The following is a 27,674-nucleotide window of genomic DNA, read 5'->3' as shown; positions in this document are numbered from 1 at the left end:
TGTGTGTTGCAGGAATGTACAAAAATACTTGAACCTGAAGCAACAGAGATATAACTAAGTGCACATATAACATCAATTTTGGCCAGCAGGGGTCACTACTGTTCTATGAGAACATTATTGTTTGTTTATTTTTTCTATATTGTACACTAGTATATATGTATATGTTAGTTTGCCTACCTACGTTAATACAAGGGTTGAAAGAGGCGAGTCCACTTGTATGAATAATTGCACACAAACCCCTACTGGGAAAGAGACAAGAAAACTTGGGATGCCATAAATTTCAAAAAAGGAAGCTTAAACAAAAAAAGGAAGGTAGTTATGAGATCCAAGCAGGGCTATTTTTGTCATTCACATTTTGTTTTGAAGTTTCCAAATTGTTTAAGGTTGTTTGTGAACATCTAGCAGCCAGGGCCTTTTGTTTGTTCAAATAAGACAGGATGCGTGACTCACCCCACCATCGGGTCCCGTTGTTTCTGTGCTAATCCAGAGACCAGGTAGCAAAGTGAAATCAAAAGCTTGCTAAAACCTTCAACCCCAATGGCAGGGATTTCTTCACAAAGAGTATACTTATTGCTAGCTTCTGAATCACAGACCCTTAAAGACAATGCTGTGTTCACCGTTTCATTGTGAGCTGTTTAAAAAGAAGACTAATCCCTGTTTAACACAGTCTAGCTCCCACAGACAGAGAAGAGGCATTGACATATCAGTGTATGAATGCGTGTGTTGTCAAGTGTTATGTAGAAATGTGATCACATGGGACTCAGTATTTACTACTTCATGTTGACTAAACAAGTCCTAAGTAATCCTGTATTAGTTTTACAGATGCTCAGAGCCTAGTTTCACCTGCCTGTACCGGCGTCTCATATCACAGTGTGCTCTTTATCTGAGGGCCCCCTTATCTGCAAAGACAGTCTAATAAGCTGGCAGCACTCAAATTCTGTAAATGAAAACTATTCCATTGTCAGTTATGTTCTGCTAACACTAAACATCTCCTAAAACACTGAAATTAACCATCTCCTAACACACTGACACTAACCATCTCCTAACACACTGACACTAACCAACTCCTACACACTGACACCAACCATCTCCTAACACAATGACACTAACCATCTCCTACACACTGACATTAACCATGTCCTACACATTGACGCTAACCATCTCCTAACACACTGACACTAACCATCTCCTACACACTAACACTACACATCTCCTACACACTGACACTAACCATCACCTACACACTGACACCAACCATCTCCTAACACAATGACACTAACCATCTCCTACACACTGACATTAACCATGTCCTACACATTGACGCTAACCATCTCCTAACACACTGACACTAACCATCTCCTACACACTAACACTACACATCTCCTACACACTGACACTAACCAACTCCTACACACTGACACCAACCATCTCCTAACACAATGACACTAACCATCTCCTACACACTGACATTAACCATGTCCTACACATTGACGCTAACCATCTCCTAACACACTGACACTAACCATCTAATACACACTGACACTAACACATCTCCTAACACACTGACACTAACCATCTCCTACACACTGACATTAACCATCTCCTACACACTGACACTAACCATCTCCTAACACACTGACACTAACCATCTCCTACACACTAACACTACACATCTCCTACACACTGACACTAACCATCACCTACACACTGACACTAACCATCTACTACACACTGACACTAACCATCTCCTAACACAATGACATTAACCATCTCCTACACACTAACACTAACCATCTCCTAACACACTGACATTAACCATCTCCTAACACACTGACACTAAACCATCACCTACAAACTGACACTAACCATCTCCTACACACAGACACTAACCATCTCCTAACACACTGACACTAACCATCTCCTACACACTTACACTAACCATCTCCTAACACACTGACACTAACCATCTCCTACACACTGACACTAACCATCTCCTAACACACTGACACTAACCATCTCCTAACACACTGACATTAACCATCTCCTAACACACTGACACTAACCATCTCCTAACACACTGACACTAACCATCTCCTACAGACTGACACTAACCATCTCCTGACACACTGACACTAACCATCTCCTGACACACTGACACTAACCATCTACACACTGACACTAACCACCTTCTAAACACTGACACTAACCATCTCCTACACACTGACACTAACCATCTCCTACACACTGACACTAACCATCTCCTAACACACTGACACTAACCATCTCCTAACACACTGACATTAACCATCTCCTAACACACTGACACTAACCATCTCCTAACACACTGACACTAACCATCTCCTACAGACTGACACTAACCATCTCCTGACACACTGACATTAACCATCTCCTGACACACTGACACTAACCATCTACACACTGACACTAACCACCTTCTAAACACTGACACTAACCATCTCCTACACACTGACACTAACCATCTCCTACACACTGACATTAACCATCTCTTACACATTGACACTAACCATCTCCTCCACACTGACACTAACCATCTCCTGACACACTGACACTAACCATCTAATACACACTGACACTAAACATCTCCTAACACACTGACACTAACCATCTCCTACAAACTGACACTAACCATCTCCTAAAACACTGACACTAACCATCTCCTACACACTGACAATACCCATCTCCTACACACTGACACTAAGAATCTCCTACAGACTGACACTAACCATCTCCTAACACACTTACACTAACCATCTCCTAATACACTGACACTAACCATCTCCTACACACTGACATTAACCATCTCCTATAGACTGACACTAACCATCTCCTAACACACTGACACTAAACATCTCTTACACACTGACACTAACCATCTACTACACACTGACACTAACCATCTCTTAACACACTGAAATTAACCATCTCCTACACACTGACACTAACCATCTCCTACACACTGACACTAACCACCACCTACACACTGACACTAACCATCTCCTAACACACTGACACTAACCATCTCCTACACACTGACACTAACCATCTCCTACACACTGACACTAACCATCTCCTACACACTGACACTAACCATCTCCTACACACTGACACTAACCATCTCCTACACACTGACACTAACCATCTCCTACACACTGACACTAACCATCTCCTACACACTGACACTAACCATCTCCTACACACTGACACTAACCATCTCCTACACACTGACACTAACCATCTCCTACACACTGACACTAACCATCTCCTAACACACTGACACTAACCATCTCCTACACACTGACACTAACCATCTCCTACACACTGACACTAACCATCTCCTACACACTGACACTAACCATCTCCTAACACACTGACACTAACCATCTCCTACACACTGACACTAACCATCTCCTAACACACTGACACTAACCATCTCCTACAAACTGACACTAACCATCTCCTAACACACTGACACTAACCATCTCCTACACACTGACAATACCCATCTCCTACACACTGACACTAAGAATCTCCTACAGACTGACACTAACCATCTCCTAACACACTAACACTAACCATCTCCTACACACTGACATTAACCATCTCCTACAGACTGACACTAACCATCTCCTAACACACTGACACTAAACATCTCTTACACACTGACACTAACCATCTCCTACACACTGACACTAACCACCACCTACACACTGACACTAACCATCTCCTACACACTGACACTAACCATCTCCTACACACTGACACTAACCATCTCCTAACACACTGACACTAACCATCTCATAACACACTGACACTACCCATCTCCTACACACTGACACTAACCATCACCTACACACTGACACTAACCATCTACTACACACTGACACTAACCATCTCCTACACACTGACACTAACCATCTCCTACAGACTGACACTAACCATCTCCTACACACTGACACTAACCATCTCCTACACACTGACACTAACCATCTCATAACACACTGACACTAACCATCACCTACAAACTGACACTAACCATCTCATAACACACTGACACTAACCATCTACTACACACTGACACTAACCATCTCCTAACACACTGACATTAACCATCTCCTACAGACTGACACTAACCATCTCCTACACACTGACACTAACCATCTCCTACACACTGACACTAACCATCTCATAACACACTGACACTAACCATCTCCTAACACACTGACACTAACCATCCCCTACACACTGACACTAACCATCTCCTACACACTGACAATACCCATCTCCTACACACTGACACTAAGAATCTCCTACAGACTGACACTAACCATCTCCTAATACACTGACACTAACCATCTCCTAACACACTGACATTAACCATCTCCTACAGACTGACACTAACCATCTCCTACACACTGACACTAACCATCTCCTACACACTGACACTAACCATCTCATAACACACTGACACTAACCATCTCCTACACACTGACACTACCCATCTCCTACACACTGACACTAACCATCTCCTACACACTGACACTAACCATCTCCTAACACACTGACACTAACCATCTCCTACACACTGACACTAACCATCTCCTAACACACTGACACTAACCATCTCCTAACACACTGACACTAACCATCTCCTACACACTGACACTAACCATCTCCTAACACACTGACTAACCATCTCCTGACACACTGACACTAACCATCTCCTAACACACTGACACTAACCATCTCCTACACACTGACACTAACCATCTCCTACACACTGACACTAACCATCTACTACACACAGACACTAACCATCTCCTAACACACTGACACTAACCCTCTCCTACACACTGACACTAACTATCTCCTACACACTGACACTAACCATCTCCTACACACTGACACTCCTTTTACAGGCATGCAAACGTTCTATTGAAGATAGGTTCATAATAAAAAGGGTTTCATGATATCTAGAGGAAAATAGAAAAATAAAGAAATAACAGCAACCCATATTGATAGCTTGGGAAAGTATTAACATTACAAAGCTACAATTGTATTACACAATAAAAACAAATTATAACATTTAAACAGGAGCCCTCATCTCTGCACTGATTTACAGGTTAACTAACACATCACGCTGCAGAAGATGGGCTTTGGAAATCAATATTCAATTAGGCAATTGGACTGCTGCCCACACTACTTCCCTCTACACCCTCAGGGCATGGATTCTTTTGTTTTGGCCAAAAGTTACCCAATATTCCATTACAACTGCACATGTCACACCCTGTTCATTGTACACTGTATGAATAATTCAAATACAGTAATAACAATAATGCTGCTTGTACTGAGCAGTAGGGAGGGGAGGGAAGCCCCTCTGTCTGTGCTGAGCAGTAGGGAGGGGAGGTGAGCCCCTCTGTCTGTGCTGAGCAGTAGGGAGGGGAGGAGAGCCCCTCTGTCTGTGCTGAGCAGTAGGGAGGAGAGGGGAGCCCCTCTGTCTGTGCTGAGCAGTAGGGAGGAGAGGGGAGCCCCTCTGTCTGTGCTGAGCAGTAGGAAGGGGAGGGGAGCTCCTCTGTCTGTGCTGAGCAGTAGGGAGGGGAGGGGAGCCCCTCTGTCTGTGCTGAGCAGTAGGGAGGAGAGGGGAGTCCCTCTGTCTGTGCTGAGCAGTAGCGAGGGGAGGGGAGGGGAGCCCCTCTGTCTGTGCTGAGCAGTAGGGAGGAGAGGGGAGCCCCGCTGCCTCTGCCTCCCCGTGCAGCAGGTTTGTGTCTGGGGCTCAGCTGGCTGCTGCAGGAGCTCCCAGAATGGAGTCTGGCACTTGAGGGAGCACAAGGGAATCCAGATGCTGAGACACAAGGAATGCATATAAATGAAATGGAAAGAGGAGGGGAGTGGGTGTTGAACAACATACTTATTGTGCTGCTAATAGCACTGTTATTGGCGGTTTTCTTTGGGAAATGCTGTCTTGTAGGACACTTGGTGATAGCTGGCAGATTTGGGGTTCTGACTCACTGCCGAAATCAAATCCCTCCCCCTCCTCTGAGGCCTAAATTCCACGGCGCTTGTGAAAAGGCTTATGTTCAGTAACTTCAAGAATGAAAAGTGAAAACCATGTTTAGAAGTTCAAGCTTATTTGAAATATTATTCTGTGTAGGGTATGAAGAGGCTGGAAGAGATGCACGAGACAGCTCACCATCTCTCCGTACGACCCTCTCTGGTCTTTGCAGCAGGTCAATTGTACTGCACCAGAAAGACTCATGCAGGTAGAATGTGGCAAATGTTATTGCTGATCAGGATCAAATAGTTATTAAATGTTTTATTGGAAACAAGACACAAAATGGGTAACTTCAGCACCTGTATATTATTGGTGTTGTATATATGTATACATGTGTGTCAAAGAGAATATAAATATTTCTCTTTAGGTTTCTTACAGTTTGTTTTTTGAAAGATTTGTATCAGCAAGATATGTTAGCCATTAAATAACAATGCCAATAAAACTTTATTATTATTAATAATAAAACTGGGGCTGTCGGAATGGGGTGTGGTTTCTCACACATATTTAACAATGTCCTACCCGCAAGCAGATGTGACCTCTGTTGTGTGTGTTGTTTGGAAAGAAGACACGTCTAACGACAAGTCATCAAAAAATAATTGTTTAGCCTGCCGTCAGCACCCTGCCCAGAGAGTAAGCCAGTTAACTGGAAGATTAGCTCAGACTCAGGCTACATTTCACTGGCATGGCGGCCAATGCCGCCACTGTTTGCATATAGCAGCCCCGTGTAACGCATTAGTCAGACAAAGGGCAGCGTCTCTATGTGCGTCTATTACAACATTGTTCCTGGTGGTGGCCTTGGGTACTTATTCAGAAACAATGTTTTTTCAAACTCCTCTTCCTTCTCCTCCTCCCATACAGCTTTGCTTCATCTCCCTGCAGGACTGTCACAGTTCCTCGTATCCTCCAGTGCTCTGCAGTCACAGACACTATTTCTTGTGCTTCATTCTACTGTTATAAACAAAGCAGGGCTCAAACAAAACCAGAACTAACATAACAGAACTAACACAACAGAACTAAAGCAACAGAACTAACTAGTGTCACCATGATGTAGAAGAGCTACTTCAGATATGAATAAAAATGTGCGACACAAACTCGTGCAGACATCGGTACAAACAGTGAAATTACTGATATATATATATATATATTAATATATATATATATATTATATATATATATATTATAATATATATTATATTATATATTCGACTGCCCCTCAGCAAGGTTCGTTGTCCCTTTTAAAGCAGGACCCAGGACACAGAAACAGAAGTTTTAAAGCGCTGACATGCTATTTTTAAAAACATTCGGTGTTGAAATAAACAAAACAAACACCTAGCTCTTACGAGCACTGACTAACACACAACACAGGAACCTAAACTCTAAACACGACAGCTAAGCTGTTTACCTGTTAAAACAAAAATCAACCAACATACACAAAAAGGCTTTCACACAGCACCTTTTTACATAACAGTTGAAAGCACCATCAACCGGGCCCTCCACACAGCAGCAGCCCTGAGCACACTGGCTGCTTTCTTTAAATACCCTGCACCTGGCTCTAATTTACAGATAAAAAATATTAACTTCTTATTTATTTTATGGGTGGGGCATGGGGTAAGTCATTGGTTGGAATATTGGTATATTGGTTGTAATTCATTTTCTTATGTTGACATCTACTTTTTTATGTATTTCGGTATCTACGATTGCAGGCTATAAATACATGCACGCACATGGATTAGGGAGTGGTTACCATGTAGAAAACAGAAAGTATTGATTAGAGGACAAACCTCAAAATGGAGCAAGGTACCAGTGGTGTACCACAGGGGTCAATGTTAGGTCCTCTGCTTTTCCTGATCTACATTCATGATTTAGATTCTGGTATAGTAAGCAAACTTGTTAAATTTGCACATGACACAAAAACAGGAGGAGTTGCAAACACTGTTGCAGCAGCAAAGATCATTCAAAATGATCTAGACAAGATTCAGAACTGGGCAGACACATGGCAAATGACATTTAATAGAGAAAAGTGTAAGGTACTGCATGCTGGCAATAAAAATGTGCATTATAAATACCATGTGGGAGATATTGAAATTGAAGAGGGAATCTATGAAAAAGATTTTGGAGTTTATGTTGACTCAGAAATGTCTTCATCTAGACAATGTGGGGAAGCTATAAAAAAGGCCAACAAGATGCTCAGATATATAGTGAAAAGTGTTGAATTTAAATCAAGGGAGGTAATGTTAAAACTGTACAATGCATTAGTAAGACCTCACCTAGAATATTGTGTTCAGTTCTGGTCACCTCACTACAAAACGTATATTGCTGCTCTAGAAAGAGTGCAAAGACAAGCGACCAGAATTATTCCATGTTTAAAAGGCATGTCATATGCACTTTTCAACCTGAAGAAAGAAACAAGGGTCACAAATGGAGATTAGACAAAGGGGCTTTCAGAACAGAAAATAGGAGACACTTTTTTACACAGAGAATCGTGAGGGTCTGGAATCAACTCCCCAGTAATGTTGGTGAATCTGACACCCTGGGATCCTTCAAGAAGCTGCTTGATGAGATTCTGGGATCAATAAGCTACTAACAACCAAACGAGCAAGATGGGCTGAATGGCCTCCTCTCATTTGTAAACTTTCGTATCCTCTTATGTTCTTACACATGTGTGACGTGTCATTTGTGTTTGTAGTTGTTAGTTATACATGTATATCATGTATGTAACACTTCATTATATATTTATTAAGCTTTTAAATTTACAACAGAACTCCCCAACCCAATACACAATTTGTTTATAGTTAATTGTTTGATGAATTTCTCTAATTATGCATTTTCTCTGGTACTGTTTGCTTGCCTCCGCAATAAATAAACTCAACATGAATAGAAGTAGCCACCAATCACTTACAATATTATAAGAAGAAAATGTCTGTGGCGATATCTTTTTATATTGCACTTTTTAACTATTAGACGAAATGTTTACAGAATACTTAACAACCACTATTAGGACCATGTTTATTATTAACAGCGTTATAAATAAACTATACATATCACTTTTACTTACAACGAAGGCAAAACATGCTTTGCTGATTATAGGCATTTGGGCGACACAGTATAGGTTATCTTGATTGTAAATAAAAAACATGATTTGGTATAATTTAATGATAATGCTATGAATAATAAATTAATCATGATTATAGCAGCAGTTTTTAAGTGTTCTGTAAATATTTAGTCTAACAGTTAAAAAGTATAATGTGGGGCTATCACCAATGGAATACTGTGTGTGTTAGTGTGTGTGTGTGTGTGTGTGTGTGTGTGGGTGCGTGCATGCGTGTGTGTGTGTGTGTGCGTGCGTGTGCATGTATGTGTGCATGTATGTACGTGTGTGTGTATGTGTGTGTGTTTAATAGAGAGAGAATACATGCAGGTTTTCATGATCATGTCGCCTTAAGTTCTAGCCAAAGTTGTAGATATTTATTACTGCCATAGCCTTATCTTTTCTCCTTTGATTCGCCCCATTGCCACTGTACTTTATGCATCCATGTCATTGGGCAGTGTGTTCCGGGCTTAAGGTTACAAATTGTTAAAACAAGTGAACAAATCTCATTCATAACCACAAGTATAGAAAAGTCTAAAATATTTATAATATAAACTACAAATATTGAATAATCTAGGTAGTTTCTGTATCATCGGCATCACACCTGTGGTCTGTTCAATGTCTGTTTCAAGGTGAGTTGTAGTCTTTCATTAATTAAAACCATCCTTTTCCAAGTGCAAATTAACTCCTGATAAATTGTGACAATTAACAAAGATTTGCTTTTAAATTCCCATGCAAACTAAAGAAATAGTCGCAAGAAGTCCTGCTTGTTAAGATATTAACATTATTTCATAAATCAACATAATTTCGGAAATCACATTAGCACGATTATTTAATAACAAGATAGGCAGAGCGACCCCTTGATAATGTCAAAATCAATGCTACATACCGATCTGTTCATTAACACTGGCGTTACCATTTCCGAACCTTTGAAAATCCTGCCCTACAATTCATAGCACTATAGAGAAAATATGAATATTGTATAACTATGAAGATAGTAGCATGGGTTACACATACATGTCAGTGCTATAAAGATAAGTTGATGCCTTACCATGTTTTAAACATTCTCAAGTTTGTTATTTTAAGAACAGGAGATTTTTTCTAGACCTTCCATATCTGCAAAGCAGGTGGCTTGGAGTCTTTCCGGGACAGTAAAGCATATTTATTAGCAACCACAACAGAAGGAAGGATTCATTTGGTTAGTGGAAGCAGTGAATTACATGTCTAGCTGAAAATGGAATATCATAATCGAGTATTCTAGATAACCAGAATGAAATGTTTCCTTGTTAAACAAGCTCTTTGTGTGTTGTTTTCATTGCTGCCTGATAGGGTTTCGAAGCGCCACAGCTCATGTACAATAACAGAGTAGAAACTGAGTCACTCCAGTCAACAGCATCAGCTTCATAGATGCAGTGGCTTGCGAAAGTATTCACCCCTTCCTTGGCATTTTTCCTATTTTGTTGCCTTACAACCTGGAATTAAAATTGATTTTTATTTGGATTTCATGTAATGGACATACACAAAATAGTCAAAATTGGTGAAGTGAAATGAAAAAAATAACTTGTTTCAAAAAATTCTAAAAAATAAATAATGGAAAAGTGGTGCGTGCATATGTATTCACCCTTTTTGCTATTAAGCCTCTAAATGAGATCTGGTGCAACCAATTACCTTCAGAAGTCACATAATTAGTTAAATAAAGTCAACCTGTGTGCAATCTAAGTGTCACATGATCTGTCACATGATCTCAGTATATATACACCTGTTCTGAAAGGCCCCTCTGCAACACCACTAAGCAAGGGGCACCACCAAGCAAGCGGCACCATGAAGACCAAGGAGCTCCCCAAACAGGTCAGGGACAAAGTTGTGGAGAAGTACATATCAGGGTTGGGTTATAAAAAAATATCCGAAACTTTGAACATCCCACGGAGCACCATTAAAACCATTATTAAAAAATGGAAAGAATATGGCACTACAACAAACCTGGCAAGAGAGGGCCGCCCACCAAAACTCACGGACCAGGCAAGGAGGGCATTAATCAGAGAGGCAACAAAGAGACCAAAGATAACTCTGAAGGAGCTGTAAAGCTCCACAGCGGAGATTGGAGTATCTGTCCATAGGATCACTTTAAGCCGTACACTCCACAGAGCTGGGTTTTACGGAAGAATGGCCAGAAAAAAAGCCATTGCTTAAAGAAAAAAATAAGCAAACACGTTTGGTGTTCGCCAAAAGGCATGTGGGAGACTCCCCAAACATATGGAAGAAGGTACTCTGGTCAGATGAGACTAAAATTGAGCTTTTTGGCCATCAAGGAAAATGCTATGTCTGGCACAAACCCAACACCTCTCATCACCCTGAGAACACCATCCCCACAGTGAAGCATGGTGGTGGCAGCATCATGCTGTGGGGATATTTTTCATTGGCAGGGACTGGGAAACTGGTCGGAATTGAAGGAATGATGGATGGCGCTAAATACAGGGAAATTCTTGAAGGAAACCTGTTTCAGTCTTCCAGAGATTTGAGACTGGGACGGAGATTCACCTTCCAGCAGGACAATGACCCTAAGCATACTGCTAAACCAACACTCGAGTGGTTTAAGGGGAAACATTTAAATGTCTTGGAATGGCCTAGTCAAAGCCAAGACCTCAATCCAATTGAGAATCTGTTGTATGACTAAGATTGCTGTACACCAGCGGAACCCATCCAACTTGAAGGAGCTGGAGCAGTTTTGCCTTGAAGAATGGGCAAAAATCCCAGTGGCTAGATGTGCCAAGCTTATAGGTACATACCCCAAGAGACTTGCAGCTGTAATTGCTGCAAAAGGTGGCTCTACAAAGTATTGACTTTGGGGGGGTGAATACTTATGCACGCTCAGGTTTTCTGTTTTTTTGTCTTATTTCTTGTTTGTTTCACAATAAAAAATATTTTGCATCTTCAAAGTGGTAGGCACTTTGAAGATGCAAAAAAGAAACAAGGACCAGGGGTCACAAATGGAGTTTAGAAAAAGGGGCATTCAGAACAGAAAATAGGAGACACTTTTTTACACAGAGAATTGTGAGGGTCTGGAATCAACTCCCCAGTAATGTTGTTGAAGCTGACACCCTGGGATCCTTCAAGAAGCTGCTTGATGAGATTTTGGGATCAATAAGCTACTAACAACCAAACGAGCAAGATGGGCCGAATGGCCTCCTCTCGTTTGTAAACTTTCTTATGTTCTTATGTTGTGTAAATCAAATGATACAAACCCCCAAAAAATCTGTTTTAATTCCAGGTTATAAGGCAACAAAATAGGAAAAATGCCAAGGGGGGTCAATACTTTCGCAAGCCACTGTAAATAACCTGACAACAAGCAGCTATCGGCTCTGCTTCAGGTAGCTACCCTTAACAAATAACCTACTGCTGAAGCTTGTATGTTTTTCAAACAGTGTACAGGCTGTTCCACTGCTGTACTTGTCAGTAATACTCTAATAAAAGGTCAATGAAAGTCTGTGAGAAATGGCCTGTATCCTCTGAGATTTCAGAAGAATGGATTGCTGTTTGCATTTAATGTGCTATGCCCTGTATTTCACTGTATTTAATGTATTATGCTTTGTTCCTCACTGTCTTGTAAAGTGCTTTGTGATGGTGGTCCACTATGAAAGGCACTATATAAAATACAGATTTATTGATTGATTGATTGCACAATTTCCCTATTTTGGAGATGATCTTGATTAGTCACCCAAAAACAGGCCTTAATAAAACTTATGAATAATAGTTGTATTAATGTCACTATTTAATAGTTTTCTTCAGTGTATAATAGTTGTATTAATTTCACTGTTTAATAATAGTTTTCTTCAGTAAATGTTCTAACTTTACAGTCATTTAAAAGAGATTTTTTGTTACTACAGAATATGATATCAAACACAAGAAAGCTAATCGAAGAGGGTGTTGTTTCATTCTCAGGAGTGTCCCTTACTGTGCAGTTCAGCAATAGTGATCACACGTACCATTAATCCTATGAAAAGGGCTAGTGAATCGAGGGCACAGGCATGCTACATTTGCTTTTGGCAGAACATTTCATTTCCAGTGTGAACTCCCTACCTCACTGGGATGTGTGTAAAATCAGAACAATGGAAATCTATAATAATAATAATAATAATAATAATAATAATAATAATATTATGCTTGCTGTATTCATTTCCACATTCACTGCTTTCTTACTCACTACAATGCTGATATTTCTTTAAAGTACCATGATGTTTTATTTAAAAACAATATTGTTTCTTCAGTAAGACTGTAATGATAAGTCCTGGAATGGTGAGAACTTAACCAGCATTACTGTAGCTTACGGGTCTGTGGTCACGAAGCTCCTGACAAGGTGTCTGGTAAATTACAGTACATACAGCTTCGATAAGTGGCAGGATTAAAAAATATTTAAATATGAGGGAACTAATACTGTAATTACTATAATGAATCAGAGTGCAGTGCCAGCATACAACAGGCATAACAAACAGCAACCATGTTTGCTGAAACAGATATTAAGTGGGGAGAAGGGATGATAATAGGCTGTTGAGGAGGTGATAGTTACAGTGAAAAAGAAACGAACGCTGCTGCTGCAACCCCTAACGTCTAATATGTGTGCATTCTTGTTTCCAACACAACTGTAAGGTATAAAGTGTGAAACAGAACTAGGCAATGCCAGGCTTTCCAGCCAATTAAACCCCTGGCCAGATCCTGAAAACGTCACTGTTTACAATAGAACCGCTAACTTATTTAATTAATTAAACCTGTAATGCAGGACCCCGTCGCATTGCAGTTGGTTCCATTGCTGGTTTTACTGGGAGTTTAATAAAACTCAGCTGAGCTTGTTACCTGTACACACTGTGGCTAATCAAGCTTGGAGTAAAACCTGGAATGGGTGACACTGCTATGCAAAGGGAATCCTATTTCCATCCCTGCTGAAATGGAACAGCACTCCAGAACAGGAGTTCTCACTCTTGATGTAAAACACAGTGGCCAGGTGTGGATTATGACGGTGTCTACCCTAAGAACAAACACATCTGCGAGAAACTAGAATAATTAGGAAAGTGACTGCTGCACTGCACAGTCACATACTGTATGTATGAATGCAGAATGAGCTGCTGCACTGCGCATAGTCACATACTTTGTGTATGAACGCAGAATGAGCTGCTGCACTGCACAGAGTCATATACTGTGTGTATGAACGCAGAATGAGCTGCTGCACTGCACAGAGTCACATACTGTGTGTATGAACACAGAATGAGCTGCTGCACTGCACAGAGTCACATGCTGTGTGTATGAACGCAGAATGAGCTGCTGCACTGCACAGAGTCACATGCTGTGTGTATGAACGCAGAATGAGCTGCTGCACTGCACAGAGTCACATGCTGTGTGTATGAACACAGAATGAGCTGCTGCACTGCACAGAGTCACATGCTGTGTGTATGATAGCAGAATGAGCTGCTGCACTCACAGAGTCACATGCTGTGTGTATGATAGCAGAATGAGCTGCTGCACTCACAGAGTCATATGCTATGTGTATGATAGCAGAATGAGCTGCTGCACTCACAGAGAGTCACATGCTGTGTGTATGATGGCAGAATGAGCTGCTGCACTCACAGAGAGTCACATGCTGTGTGTATGACAGCAGAATGAGCTGCTGCACTCACAGAGAGTCACATGCTGTGTGTATGATGGCAGAATGAGCTGCTGCACTCACAGAGAGTCACATACTGTGTGTATGACGGCAGAATGAGCTGCTGCACTCACAGAGAGTCACATGCTGTGTGTATGAATGCAGAATGAGCTGCTGTACTCACAGAGAGTCACATGCTGTGTGTATGATGGCAGAATGAGCTGCTGCACCCACAGAGAGTCTCATGCTGTGTGTATGAATGCAGAATGAGCTGCTGTACTCACAGAGAGTCACATGCTGTGTGTATGATGGCAGAATGAGCTGCTGCACCCACAGAGAGTCTCATGCTGTGTGTATGAATGCAGAATGAGCTGCTGTACTCACAGAGAGTCACATGCTGTGTGTATGATGGCAGAATGAGCTGCTGCACCCACAGAGAGTCTCATGCTGTGTGTATGATGGCAGAATGAGCTGCTGCACCCACAGAGAGTCTCATGCTGTGTGTATGATGGCAGAATGCATTCTTACCTTCATCAGGTGCTTGTTCACCCATTTCGTGAAAGTCTTCTTCTGCACTCTGTCTCGCTCATCTGCAAGAGGCAACAAAAAAGGAAAAGTTAAAGTAAGCAGTGCTTGGAACAGGCCTCTCTCTATTAATAAAGCATAAGGCTTCATAAAATGGTGGTGAGATACAGACAGAATGAGTCAACTAGGGTCCAGGTTACATCCAAACAAGACATGAGCTGCTGCCCAGTCACACAGCACATATCTCTCATAACAGAACATGCTGTACACCTCCTGTCTTGGCAGTGAAATCAAACAGGGTGCAGTTCACACACCCTGCCAAGTCTGCACACCTGAGTGTCCCTCCACCACAGGCACAGGAAATGACTAGCCACAGCCAGCACCTCACAGTTCAGGCATCCTGCTGCAGGGACTCCAGGCACACAGGTGCCCACTACAGACACGCTGTCTCTTGCAAAAGTGTGGTGAAGAAATCCTGGAGACACGAGTCAGTGTGCGGGTGGATATGAAAACACAAGACAGGCCTTCAAACCACAATGCTGCTGCTGCAGTCCTGCCTGTCTGTAGAAACGAGCTGAATCACTTCAAAACACAATCTGTTACTCGGGCTGGCAGTGCTGCTGCATGCACCCAATTACATTGCAACTGTCTCACCTGCTGATCTACCACTTTGTATTAACACTCAGCAATGATTGTATTTATATGTAATCCAAGATATGCAAGTCATCACACAGCTACAAACAGACAGATGATTTAGTAGATATATAGAGTCAAAGCATTTAACTGAGTACAATGCAAACTGTTTGTTAGAGAACTGTCAAGAAACAACTTTTAAATGAACCTCTTGGGAGATTTCAACCAAGCACCTTACTGTACAGTACTCTGACAAAGAAGCCTGGCAGGCATTCTGTCTTGCCCGTCTTGACTGAAACAAAGTATATCAGCGAGACACAGCTTTTATATACTACAGAATGGAAGGCTGTCTGTGAGCGCCTGCATTACAGAGGAATGGCTCCTCCAGACAAGACCTAAGAGAAGAACCAGAGTATCCAGAGCAGGTGTGGAAGAATTGGATCAGCAATAAACACCCCCCCCCCCCTCCCCTCCCTGGCTAGTGTCCTGGTATGTAACAGGGGTGTAGTACATGTGGCTCAGGAGCTTAGAGACCTGTATTACTATTATATTGAGAGAGATTTCATCTTGTAATGACAGGGTGAACAAGCGCACACACTGACAGCAGTGAGGCAGGCTGTGCAACTGGGAAAAGCCACTTTTCTGTTTCTGAAAAATAGGGATGTGTTTCTTATTAAAAACCATTTTGGTAAATACATTTTACAAAACAGTTTCTAGACTGAACAGATCACGGTATATGTAATAAATTATTTTTCTGAATTTGTTGTCCTTAAAAACGCAGGAAATGACTAGCCACAGCCAGCAAACCTGAGCTAACGATTACATACACAATCAATAAACCTGCATATCATTTCAATGTGATGAGAACAGTGGAACTTTGAATGAAGCTTCAATAACCTGCATATCATTTCAGTGTGAAGAGAACAGTGGAACTTTGAATGAAGCTTCAATAACCTGCATATCATTTCAGTGTGAAGAGAACAGTGGAACTTTGAATGAAGCTTCAATAACCTGCATATCATTTCAATGTGATGAGAACAGTGGAACTTTGAATGAAGCTTCAATAACCTGCATATCATTTCAGTGTGAAGAGAACAGTGGAACTTTGAATGAAGCTTCAATAACCTGCATATCATTTCAATGTGATGAGAACAGTGGAACTTTGAATGAAGCTTCAATAACCTGCATATCATTTCAATGTGATGAGAACAGTGGAACTTTGAATGAAGCTTCAATAACCTGCATATCATTTCAATGTGATGAGAACAGTGGAACTTTGAATGAAGCTTCAATAACCTGCATATCATTTCAATGTGATGAGAACAGTGGAACTTTGAATGAAGCTTCAATAACCTGCATATCATTTCAATGTGATGAGAACAGTGGAACTTTGAATGAAGCTTCAATAACCTGCATATCATTTCAGTGTGAAGAGAACAGTGGAACTTTGAATGAAGCTTCAATAACCTGCATATCATTTCAATGTGATGAGAACAGTGGAACTTTGAATGAAGCTTCAATAACCTGCATATCATTTCAATGTGATGAGAACAGTGGAACTTTGAATGAAGCTTCAATAACCTGCATATCATTTCAATGTGATGAGAACAGTGGAACTTTGAATGAAGCTTCAATAACCTGCATATCATTTCAGTGTGAAGAGAACAGTGGAACTTTGAATGAAGCTTCAATAACCTGCATATCATTTCAATGTGATGAGAACAGTGGAACTTCCTCTGTGAATGAACCTTCGTTTCTGAAATGCTGTTCTAAGCCTTGACCTGATTACCAAATGACAGAAAAGGGATTTAACAGGATTTCCACTCAAGGGGTTAATGTGATCAATTGATAAACCATTCCTGGATGTACTGCAGTACCAGGGAACGCCCTACATATGTCTAGGGATAGTGCAGGATAACCAGGGATGCTGTGAAATGCTCCAATGCAATCCAGCAATGGAAATTCCCAGCAGGGTACAGGTTGACACCACAGTTAACGCAAGCCTCATCATGCAGACTCTGGACAGATATACACTACAGTACGGAGCAATGCAGCTTCACCTTGTACTTGCACTGTTTGTGCAGAAAGACAACAGGGCCTTCTTTTGAAGGGTCGTGTAAACTGAACTGGTTACCCGGGACACAGCCAGGAAATCAGTCAAGAACTCAGGACATAAAGCTGCCCCGGAGACTGCTAGCAGTTCAAAGTTGTTTCCCAATGCCTGGGTGGGGCAAGGGACCCCTCCCTCAAGTCAAGGAAAAGAAACGGATTTTGACACAGAGAGAGAATGAAGTCCATGCTGACTCACAGGTGACCCAAGAACTGGCTTCAGCCCCATCGCCCAACATGGACATACTGCCTCTCCACCCACTGACTGCTGACAACTGCCTTTCATTCTTATAAAATACACACATGCAAAGGAAGCGAGATGTGGGTAAGAAAACATCAACAACAAAGTATTTCCACTTGGGATGCCACCTTACAACTGATTCTATTGCCAAGGGCAAAGGGAACATCGTACTGTATTTTACAGACAAAGACACGGTCTTGTGTTGCAAACACTAATATTTATGATGCTGAATAACAAGAAACCTGGCTTAATGTACAGCAATATGGTTATGTCTTCAAACAGCTTAAAACACATGGATGGAAATAAGACTCCCACTGCATAGTGGTTTGGACCATTCCCGGTTTTACTATGAGTTTAGTAAGACACGCCTGAGTTTGTTACCCACACACTGTGGCTGATCAAGCTCTTAGTAAAACCTGGAATGGGTGACACTGCTCTGCAGTAGAAGTCTTATTTCCATCCCTGAAATAATTGTCTTACAATTGACAATATACTGTATCAAGGCAAATCTAAAATGCATTCCCTCAGCTCTGTCCAGAACAAGCTTGGTGTAACTTAAGAAACCATCAACAAAAATGAAAGCCCCCAGAATGGAATGTGCCATGAATCCTCTGTTTGTTGAGACAGTCTGTGAGGCCCGCCCTGGAATCTGAAATCAGGCTCAGCATACAATAATCTACAGCACTTTTTGGTATGAAACAGTTCACTGGCTGCATTTCAGACACATACATATGGTTTTCTGAAACAGAAATTTTAAATTTTAAGTACTTAACTGCTCACGTGCCAAGATTTACCCCCAAAACCTGCCCACGTAAATGAGCCGCATGCTTTCCACTCACACAGCTCCATTAAAACTGCTTGACTGCCTCTGTTGTTGGTCACTCCCCCCCACATCTCCTCCAGCAGGAATTTAACATTTACTGGCTCTGTTTCACACAGTAGCCCTTCAAAATAAAGGCACTTTTTAAAATCCCTTAAACTTGGGGCTAAAGGCCAAAGTAAAAGTATAGTCACTATGCATTTGGGAGGATAGCCTTGGATATAAGGACCATTGCACATTTACCCATAAAGTACCAAATTAAACTTTCTTTGGAAAAAAATTAGAACACAAGCTGCATTTGTGTAATTTGATGCATTACATTTAGACTTCAGTTCTGAGGTACATATATGCCTCAAAGAGAGTGGATAAGAGCCTCCAAACCTTAAAATTGTCACGAGTAGGGGCTTTAATCTGCCAGTCTTGACTTTATATATCATTATTAACCCCTAACATTCAAATCAGGGCTCTTGTTTGCAAGAGGGTTCTTTTTGCTACTTCTCCCCTTAGTTTGACGGATACAATACAATACAATACCATACAATACAATACAATTCAATACAATACCATACAATACAATACAATACAATACAATACAATACAATACAATACAATACAGTTTGCTTTTATGGTGCACTCTTCATGCGGAGCATCCTCTGTGCTTTATGATGAAAACTCTAATGAATACGGATGTGTGCCTAATCAATGAAGGGCCACACGGTAAGTCAGTACTTGTGCTTGGTAAATCTGACTTTTAGTTCTTGGCACTGCTTGTTCACCAAAGCACAGCGAAGGATGCTTGTACCTAATTTTATGAATCAGCTTCATTTTCTTAGAAAGATCTAAACACAGCGAAGGATGCGTGTACTGAATTTATGAATCAGCTTCATTTCTTAGAAAGATCTAAACACAGCGAAGGATGCTTGTACTGAATTTATGATTCAGCTTCATTTTCTTAGAAAGATCTAAGCACAGCGAAGGATGCTTGTACTGAATTTATGATTCAGCTTAATTTTCTTAGAAAGATCTAAACATATCCAAGAGGTTACACTGGGTGAACGTCTGTGTTTTATCAGCAACACAGTACCCAGTGCATTCATGTTGCTTGTTTGCTTTTGGTGAGCAAGCTCAAGCCTGAATATATCACCCCAGGGAGCTTTTTACATACAGGCTCAGGTGTCATGGCAGCATGACGAGACACAAAGACACGCTGAATTTCACAAAAGCACTCTGAAGCTTGGAAAGAAAAGGACAGTTACTGTTTAAAACAAAGCCCCCGCCACCAGTATGTAATTCCAGAAGAAATGTGACCCTTACCACACTGTCCAGTGCCTGCAGAGCATTCTCTGAAACTACACCTCCCTCTAACCCTAGCTCCACCTCCAGAACCAAATAACAAGAAAATACTGGTACCTTTCCTCACATCTGTGGCTTTCAGCATCCCCTGGTAATAACCCTCTTCCGAGGCAATTCTCTCTCTGCCCAGATTATCCGTGGAGCGATTTCTAGATCGATCATATCCAGACATCTTCTGTTCTTAAAAAAAACAATTCTACAGTAGCCAAAACTATATATTTTTTAAATCTACAGTAGTGTGCTTAGCAGACCAGAAACTGGGAGCTGTTGCTATCCCAATATCTTCCAGCTACTGAAAACATGGGACAGTGAATGCCCTTGTGTGGGTGTATATGACTCTAGGCTTCAATTCACTCCTAACCTATCATTTCTCTCTCTCGTGCTCAGTCTTCAAAGCTCTGCCCTTTTTTTTTTTTCTCTGTTAAATATTCTGTGCCTGCGAGCTACACACTCTTGGAGAGCCTTCTTTGCTGCAATGGAACACATCCTTGTTCTCTATGACTCCTCCCTCGATTTGTCACATAGGTGTGGAGTGAGTGAGTGAGCGAGCAAGCAAGGTGTGGCAGCAGCAAACACGGAGTGCTATGTTACCAAAGAACTTGCCTGAAGGTGCAGCATCCACATAACCTTGCAGGGGATTGACTAAATAACTGGGGATTTTTTGATCAGAAAAATAAAAGTTGCTGTATAATTTAAATTTTTACTACTAATCAATAGCGTGTCATAAACTTGTACAGGCTCATTCCAGGGGCATATTCTTCACTGCGGTCATTCAGTCAGACAGGCAATCCCAGGCTCAGTTCTCAGCCCAGTACCTGAACCTGCTGTTTGATCTCAGCAGCCCAAACGGTTCATTTTATTTTGATTTTTATAAATGCCCTAACGGTTTATCAGCAAGATGTTTCTTTGTTCCGTTACACCAACACCACAGAATGTTCACAAGCTGCTTTTGTAGCAGACTGCATGTGGCAGCTTTCACAGTGCTTCAGCAATAAGCTTCAATGACACCACTCCTTTGTTTAAAGGTAATGTAGAAAGGTACATTCCAAATGCATTGTCTATAGTAAAAAAAACTCATTCAACGAGACTTTGTGCCATCATCTGGGAACCAGCAGTAGGAGGCGGGCCAACAAGGAAAATTCCATGAAAAAAATACATGAAATGCCCCCCTTCCCACCTCAAAATCGAGTGAGGTAACCAGTGGAGTACCACAGGGATCAGTGTTAGGCTTCTATTCCTAATCTACATTAATGACTTGGATTCTGGTATAGTAAGTACATTTGTTAAATTTGCAGATGACATAAAAATAGGAGGAGTGGCAAACACTGTTGCAGCAGCAAAGGTCATTCAAAATGATCTAGACAGCATTCAGAACTGGGCAGACACATGGTAAATTAATAAAGAAAAGTGTAAGGTACTGCACGCAGGCAATTTAATTGTCCATTATAAATTGCCCATTATAAATATGGAAGTGTCACAAAGACGGCTGTAGTGGGTGACGTCAGATCAGAAACCAGGAACCAGGAAATAAACAACAGAGAGGTGGAGTTTTGGGGAAGCTGAGTGCTTGCTTGAACTCAGCATTTAATGAATGGACAGACAGTAAATAAAAAGGTTGTAACAAAAACAGCACACGGCACGTGAGGCCAAAATAAATAGACAAACAAAACGGACTATACAGACAGCTGATATTTTTAACTATTTTTAACTACTATTCTTATTATTACCTCCATCTCCAATCCCATTCTCCACTCACCGAACACACAACCCTGAGTGAGTGAAAACATGCTGTTTTTATGCAGCTGTACCGAGACTTGATTGCTAATCAATCATTCAATTGGCGTCGCGGTACAACTACACATGAATTAATAAAGTGCAATTCCCTGTGCTCACATATTATTACTTTTTACTTGCACGTGAAGTGCTGTCCAATCCTTGTGCCTAAATACAAATATACATTTTAAACACTTGTATTACACAGACCCGTTTATATCCTGTGTACCAATGACTATACACCAACATTAGCACACAACATACAACACAAAATACACACAGGGGCGGGCACTTTGCCACAGGGAGATACTGAAATTGAAGAAAGAATCTATGAAAAAGATTTTGGAGTTTATGTTGACTCAGAAATGTCTTCATCTAGACAATGTGGGGAAGCTATAAAAAAGGCCAACAAGATGCTCAGATATACTGTGAAAAGTGTTGAATTTAAATCAAGGGAAGTAATGTTAAAACTGTACAATGCATTAGTAAGACCTCATCTACAATACTGTGTTCGGTTCTGGTCAAAAGTATATTGCTGCTCTAGAAAGAGTGCAAAGAAGAGCGACCAGAATTATTCTGGGTTTAAAAGGCATGTCATATGCAGACAGGCTAAAATAATTTACTCTATTCAGTCTTGAACAAAGAAGACTATGCAGAGATCTGATTTAAGAATTCAAAATTCTAAAAGGTATTGACAATGTCGAGCCAAGGGACTTTTTCGACCTGAAAAAAGAAGCAAGGACGAGGGGTCACAAATGGAGATTAGATAAAGCGGCATTCAGAACAGAAAATAGGAGGCACTTTGTTTTTTTTACACCGACGATTGTGAGGGTCTGGAACCAACTCCCCAGTAATGTTGTTGAAGCTGACACCCTGGGACCTTTCAAAAAGCTGCTTGATGAGATTCTGAGATCAATAAGCTACTAACAACCAAACGAGCAAGATGGGCTGAATGGCCTCCTCTCATTTGTAACCTTTCTTATGTTCTTAAAACCAGGCAGAACCAGGACTTTGTATTCTGCACTCAAAGGAGATCAATACATCTGCCTCACAGAACAAACTTACAGGTACAGCTGTCACTGGGAGTCATTCCTGGTAAACTATATCACCCTTGTTGCACCCCAATTAAGAAAGTACCTTTAAAAAAAAATGTAAACTATTTTTGGAATTCAACTTATGCAACTGCCTGTTTGAGCTTGAAGTCATCTCAAAACAAAACAGCTGTCAACCAGGGGCTGTATTACAGAACAACTGAAGAAAAGTTAAGAATGTCACTGAGGATGCTTTTGTAATATGGCCCCAGTTCTCTACCACCATTTTCATTATTTTCTCAGTAACTTCGGGCCAGGCCCAAATGAATCATTATTTAGTTGCAAAGGCGAGACTATATGAGAGGGAGGGACAGAACAGAAGTCCAGTCTGGTCTGGCTATGTTTACGCAAGTGTCCACCCTAAACACAGATGCAGGTTTTACACACCCGACCCTCACTAATCTTGGGACTAACTAATGTTATTTTAGATAAAGTAGTTCAAGATCAGTGCTAATTGGGGTCTATGAAACCAGCGGAGAGTGACAGAACAGCAGATTAAAGACTTTGGCTTGTTACAGCTGAGAAACAACTAAGATGCCATAATACTCTATTACAATGTGAATAGAGTCCTATCTCCCTGTCCACTTTGACTGTGGGTTACATTATGTGCCTGGGTTCCAGGAGAATTTGAACCCAGGTATACAGGGCTGTAATCGTTTGCCTCTTCTGTACCGCACTGCTAAAGACCAAGGTACTTGAGAGTGGCTTGATGAACCTCAGTGGTAAGGGGAGGAATGGGCTCCTCAGTCTCTACAGAGGAACAGCTACCAGCATGAACAAACACAGAACACCTTAAAAGACAACATACTTCTTAACAAGTGTGTCCAAACAGAGCAGCCAAATTTAATATTGGTCCCAATAACAAACCCTATTGAGCTCTCAAACAGTGATACAAAAAAACTATTCAAATATGTTTATTTAACCAGGATAGAAACCTTGAGATACACATCTCTTTTACAGGGGGGTCCTGGCAGAATTGATACACGTCTCTTTTACCAGAGGGTCCTGGCAGAATTGATACACATCTCTTTTACAAGGCTGTCCTGGCAGAATTGATACACGTCTCTCTTACAAGAGGGTCCTGGCAGAATTGATACACATCTCTTTTACAAGAGAGTCCTGGCAGAATTGAGACACGTCTCTCTTTACAAGAGAGTCCTGGCAGAATTGAGACACGTCTCTCTTACAAGAGGGTCCTGGCAGAATTGATACACGTCTCTTTTACAAGGGAGTCCTGGCAGAATTGATACACGTCTCTTTTACAGGGGAGTCCTGGCAGAATTGATACACGTCTCTCTTACAGGGGAGTCCTGGCAGAATTGATACACGTCTCTCTTACAAGGCAGTCCTGGCAGAATTGATACACGTCTCTTTTACAAGGGGGTCCTGGCAGAATTGATACACGTCTCTTTTACAAGGGAGTCCTGGCAGAATTGATACACGTCTCTTTTACAGGGGGGTCCTGGCAGAACTGACACATGTCTCTTTTACAAGAGGGTCCTGGCAGAATTGATGCACGTCTCTCTTACAAGGGGGTCCTGGCAGAATTGATACACGTCTCTTTTACAAGGAGGTCCTGGCAGAATTGGTTGCAAAAACAACAACAAAAAAAGCTATTGCCCTCTTGTGTAGCATTACCACTAAAGAATGAACACGGAAACAGTGTAGATCTTTTAGCTTGTTCTCAGCGTCACCAGTCAAATATTTGCTTGCTTTTATATACATCACTGCTCTTCTTCAAGATATTCAAACCCCTGTCCTGGGAGGACACCTCTACCTGGACGTGTGCTGTGCTACCAACAGCGGAAAAACATGAACGCATTCACTTCAATGTAAAAACACGAACACATTAATTTCATTGTAAAAAAATGAACACATTCACTTCAATGTAAAAACATAAACGGATTCACTTCAGTGAAAAACAGGCACACATTCACTTCAATGTAAAAACATGAACACATTCATTTCGAAAGCTTCCCTGCAGCCATGCTTCAGAGTAGCACGATTGTTTGGATGCTTCATCTCAGTGATGCTATGGCTTTCAAACCCCAAATCCGCTACTGTTCCTGATAATAACCAACCCCACTCCAGCTCACACACATGAGAACGAGTGCTCCAGACCGCCATGTGGCAGGCAGGTGTGCTGTACTGCTGGAGTCTCTCCCAGTCTGTCATCTCTCTGGCCGGCTCCCTTTCAATTTCACACCAAGGGCAATCTTGCGAAAGAGCTGAATATCTCAACCCACACACATACCTTTCTGTCCAGATCAATCAACGCCCCCTTCCCCCACTGCCCCGCCCCTCCACTATCTTTTCATATTGTGTTGTCTGGCATTGAGACAAAGACCTACGGATTTGGTTTCTTTATGTAGGAGAGGATTTTATGATGGACACATTGCTACATGCTCTCACAACAGACAGATAGTATAGTTTGTTTTTCTAACACATTACATTCATCTATTATCCTGGGTATAAACTGGGGAGCTTTAGCTGCCACTTGACTTCACTTTCTGGTAGTTCCTCTCCCTCACAGAAAACCTTTGGATTATCATATAATCGGAATGCATGTTAGCTAACAGTACACACAATGCAGTTTCAGGATTTCTCTGCAAACTGCTTTAGTCTCTAGTAACAAAGGACTGTATTCCACTGCTCCGCTCACTCCACTGGCTCCCGATCACCGCTCGCATCCACTTCAAGACTCTTGTACTCGCCTACCGATGCCTTGACCAGACTGCACTCAGCTAACTCCAGACCCTCATCTGTCCATACACCCCCACCCGACCTCTCTGCTCCGCCTGCACTAGAAGACTGGCTGTACCTCCTCTACACTCCCCTGCCTCCGGAGCCCACTCCTTCTCCCCCCTCGCCCTTCCTATGGATGTCAGCACTGCTCAGTCCCTGACCACCTTCCAGTGCCTCCTCAAGACACACCTATTCAGACAACACCTGTACAACTCAACTCTTCCCTTCTGGACAATATAGCACTCTGCCTTTAATACACTTTAACATGCACTTAGGTGCCCTATTTTACTCTATTCAATCCTGCACTTAATCCAGTCTGTAGTATCTTGTATTTCACTTGCACTCCGTCTAACCCTTGTGTAACTATCAACACTGTTATCTGCTCTTGAACTGCCCCGATATCAAATCGCACTGAGTTTTGTATTTGCTCTTATTAGGACTGAAGTCATTGTATTTTGTGTCTTGCTCTTAATTGTACTGTGATCCTTGATATGTATTTTTTGTATACAATCGGAAGTCGTCCTGCGTAAGGGCATCTACTAAGAAATAAATACTAATAATAATAATAATAATCTGGAAAGGTCACAGTTAGTCTCAGGATTCAAAGCCACTAGCTTGCTGCTCTAAAGTATTTCTGTCACTCCTCTGTGTCTCACATGCAGCTCACCCTTACACAGGGTTTCTCACCTGTGTGTGAATCCGGTGTTTCCTAACTTTAATGCAAACATCTCCGTCTATGACATCTTTACTGCAGAATTTAAACAGAACTATGTAAAGCAGCTAAGCAAAGCAGACCCGGCATGTAATAGATGTTGCCATAGGCAAGAGAAAACTACAGGAAATATAAGATTTATATGGTGGCAGAATGAAGTTTACATAAAAGCTCAACATTATCAAAACTAAAAAACCTATATGAACACGACTTTGATCTTTTACTGAACATCATGTAATCAAAGAAACGACACAATGATATCGCAAAAAAAAGTCTACCGGAAGAAGCCATAATAGTAGTACAGTATTTCATTCATGTTAGATTTTAAACTGTCACATTTTCCAATTTTTGGCAGTATTTCATAAAGTATATGGAAAACTACAAAGTGGTATGTAATTCAATATGTTGATGTAATATTATTCAGCAGGTTTCATTCGACTTTATGAAGAAAAATGTGTATTCATTTGTCGACTAAATCTTGAGGAAATACTTGTATTTGTTAATAGGGGAGGTGCTTCTTCTTCCACTTCACAGCATGATTCTTTGAAACAAAATGAAATGACTTTGCATGGCTTTGATTGACAGACACTGCTAGTTAGTACAGAGGCCTAAATAATCAACAGCAACATTAACACAGTATCACACCCTTTCACATGATCTCCAGATAAATCTGTGCTTTCACATGCTCTCCAGATAAATCTGTGCTTTCACATGATCTCCAGATAAATCTGTGCTCGGAACACATGAATCTGCCTGTAGGACACAGATCCAGATCAATATGAAACAGATGTAGTTTTCATTTCCCCTAGTTCGCTGTGACTGTGCAAGCACATGCTCCCATTACCAAGTGCATTAATCATA

At 41.3% G+C, this 27,674-nt stretch overlaps 1 protein-coding gene across 7 annotated transcripts in view; it reads right to left on the bottom strand.

Moving 5' to 3' along the window:
- Window positions 1-27,674, bottom strand: part of LOC121315196 (plectin-like) — a 125,086-nt gene that overhangs the window by 58,725 nt on the left and 38,687 nt on the right. For 5 of the 7 annotated variants that reach the window (XM_041249254.1, XM_041249255.1, XM_041249257.1 and 2 more), the window contains exons 1-2: window positions 20,550-20,798; window positions 15,340-15,401 (exon numbers count right to left, since the gene is read on the bottom strand). In XM_041249254.1, the coding sequence (XP_041105188.1) occupies window positions 15,340-15,401; window positions 20,550-20,664 (177 nt within the window). In that variant the 5' untranslated portion in view covers window positions 20,665-20,798. Of the gene's footprint in view, window positions 1-15,339; window positions 15,402-20,549; window positions 20,799-27,674 lie in introns of those variants that run through there. The other 2 variants (XM_041249259.1, XM_041249260.1) reach the window with 1 other exon arrangement.

The sequence above is a fragment of the Polyodon spathula genome, chromosome 4, assembly GCF_017654505.1.
Source record: "Polyodon spathula isolate WHYD16114869_AA chromosome 4, ASM1765450v1, whole genome shotgun sequence".
NCBI lineage: Eukaryota > Metazoa > Chordata > Actinopteri > Acipenseriformes > Polyodontidae > Polyodon > Polyodon spathula.
The sequence above is the reverse complement of the archived record's forward strand: the minus strand, read 5'-3'. Positions and strand labels throughout refer to the sequence as shown.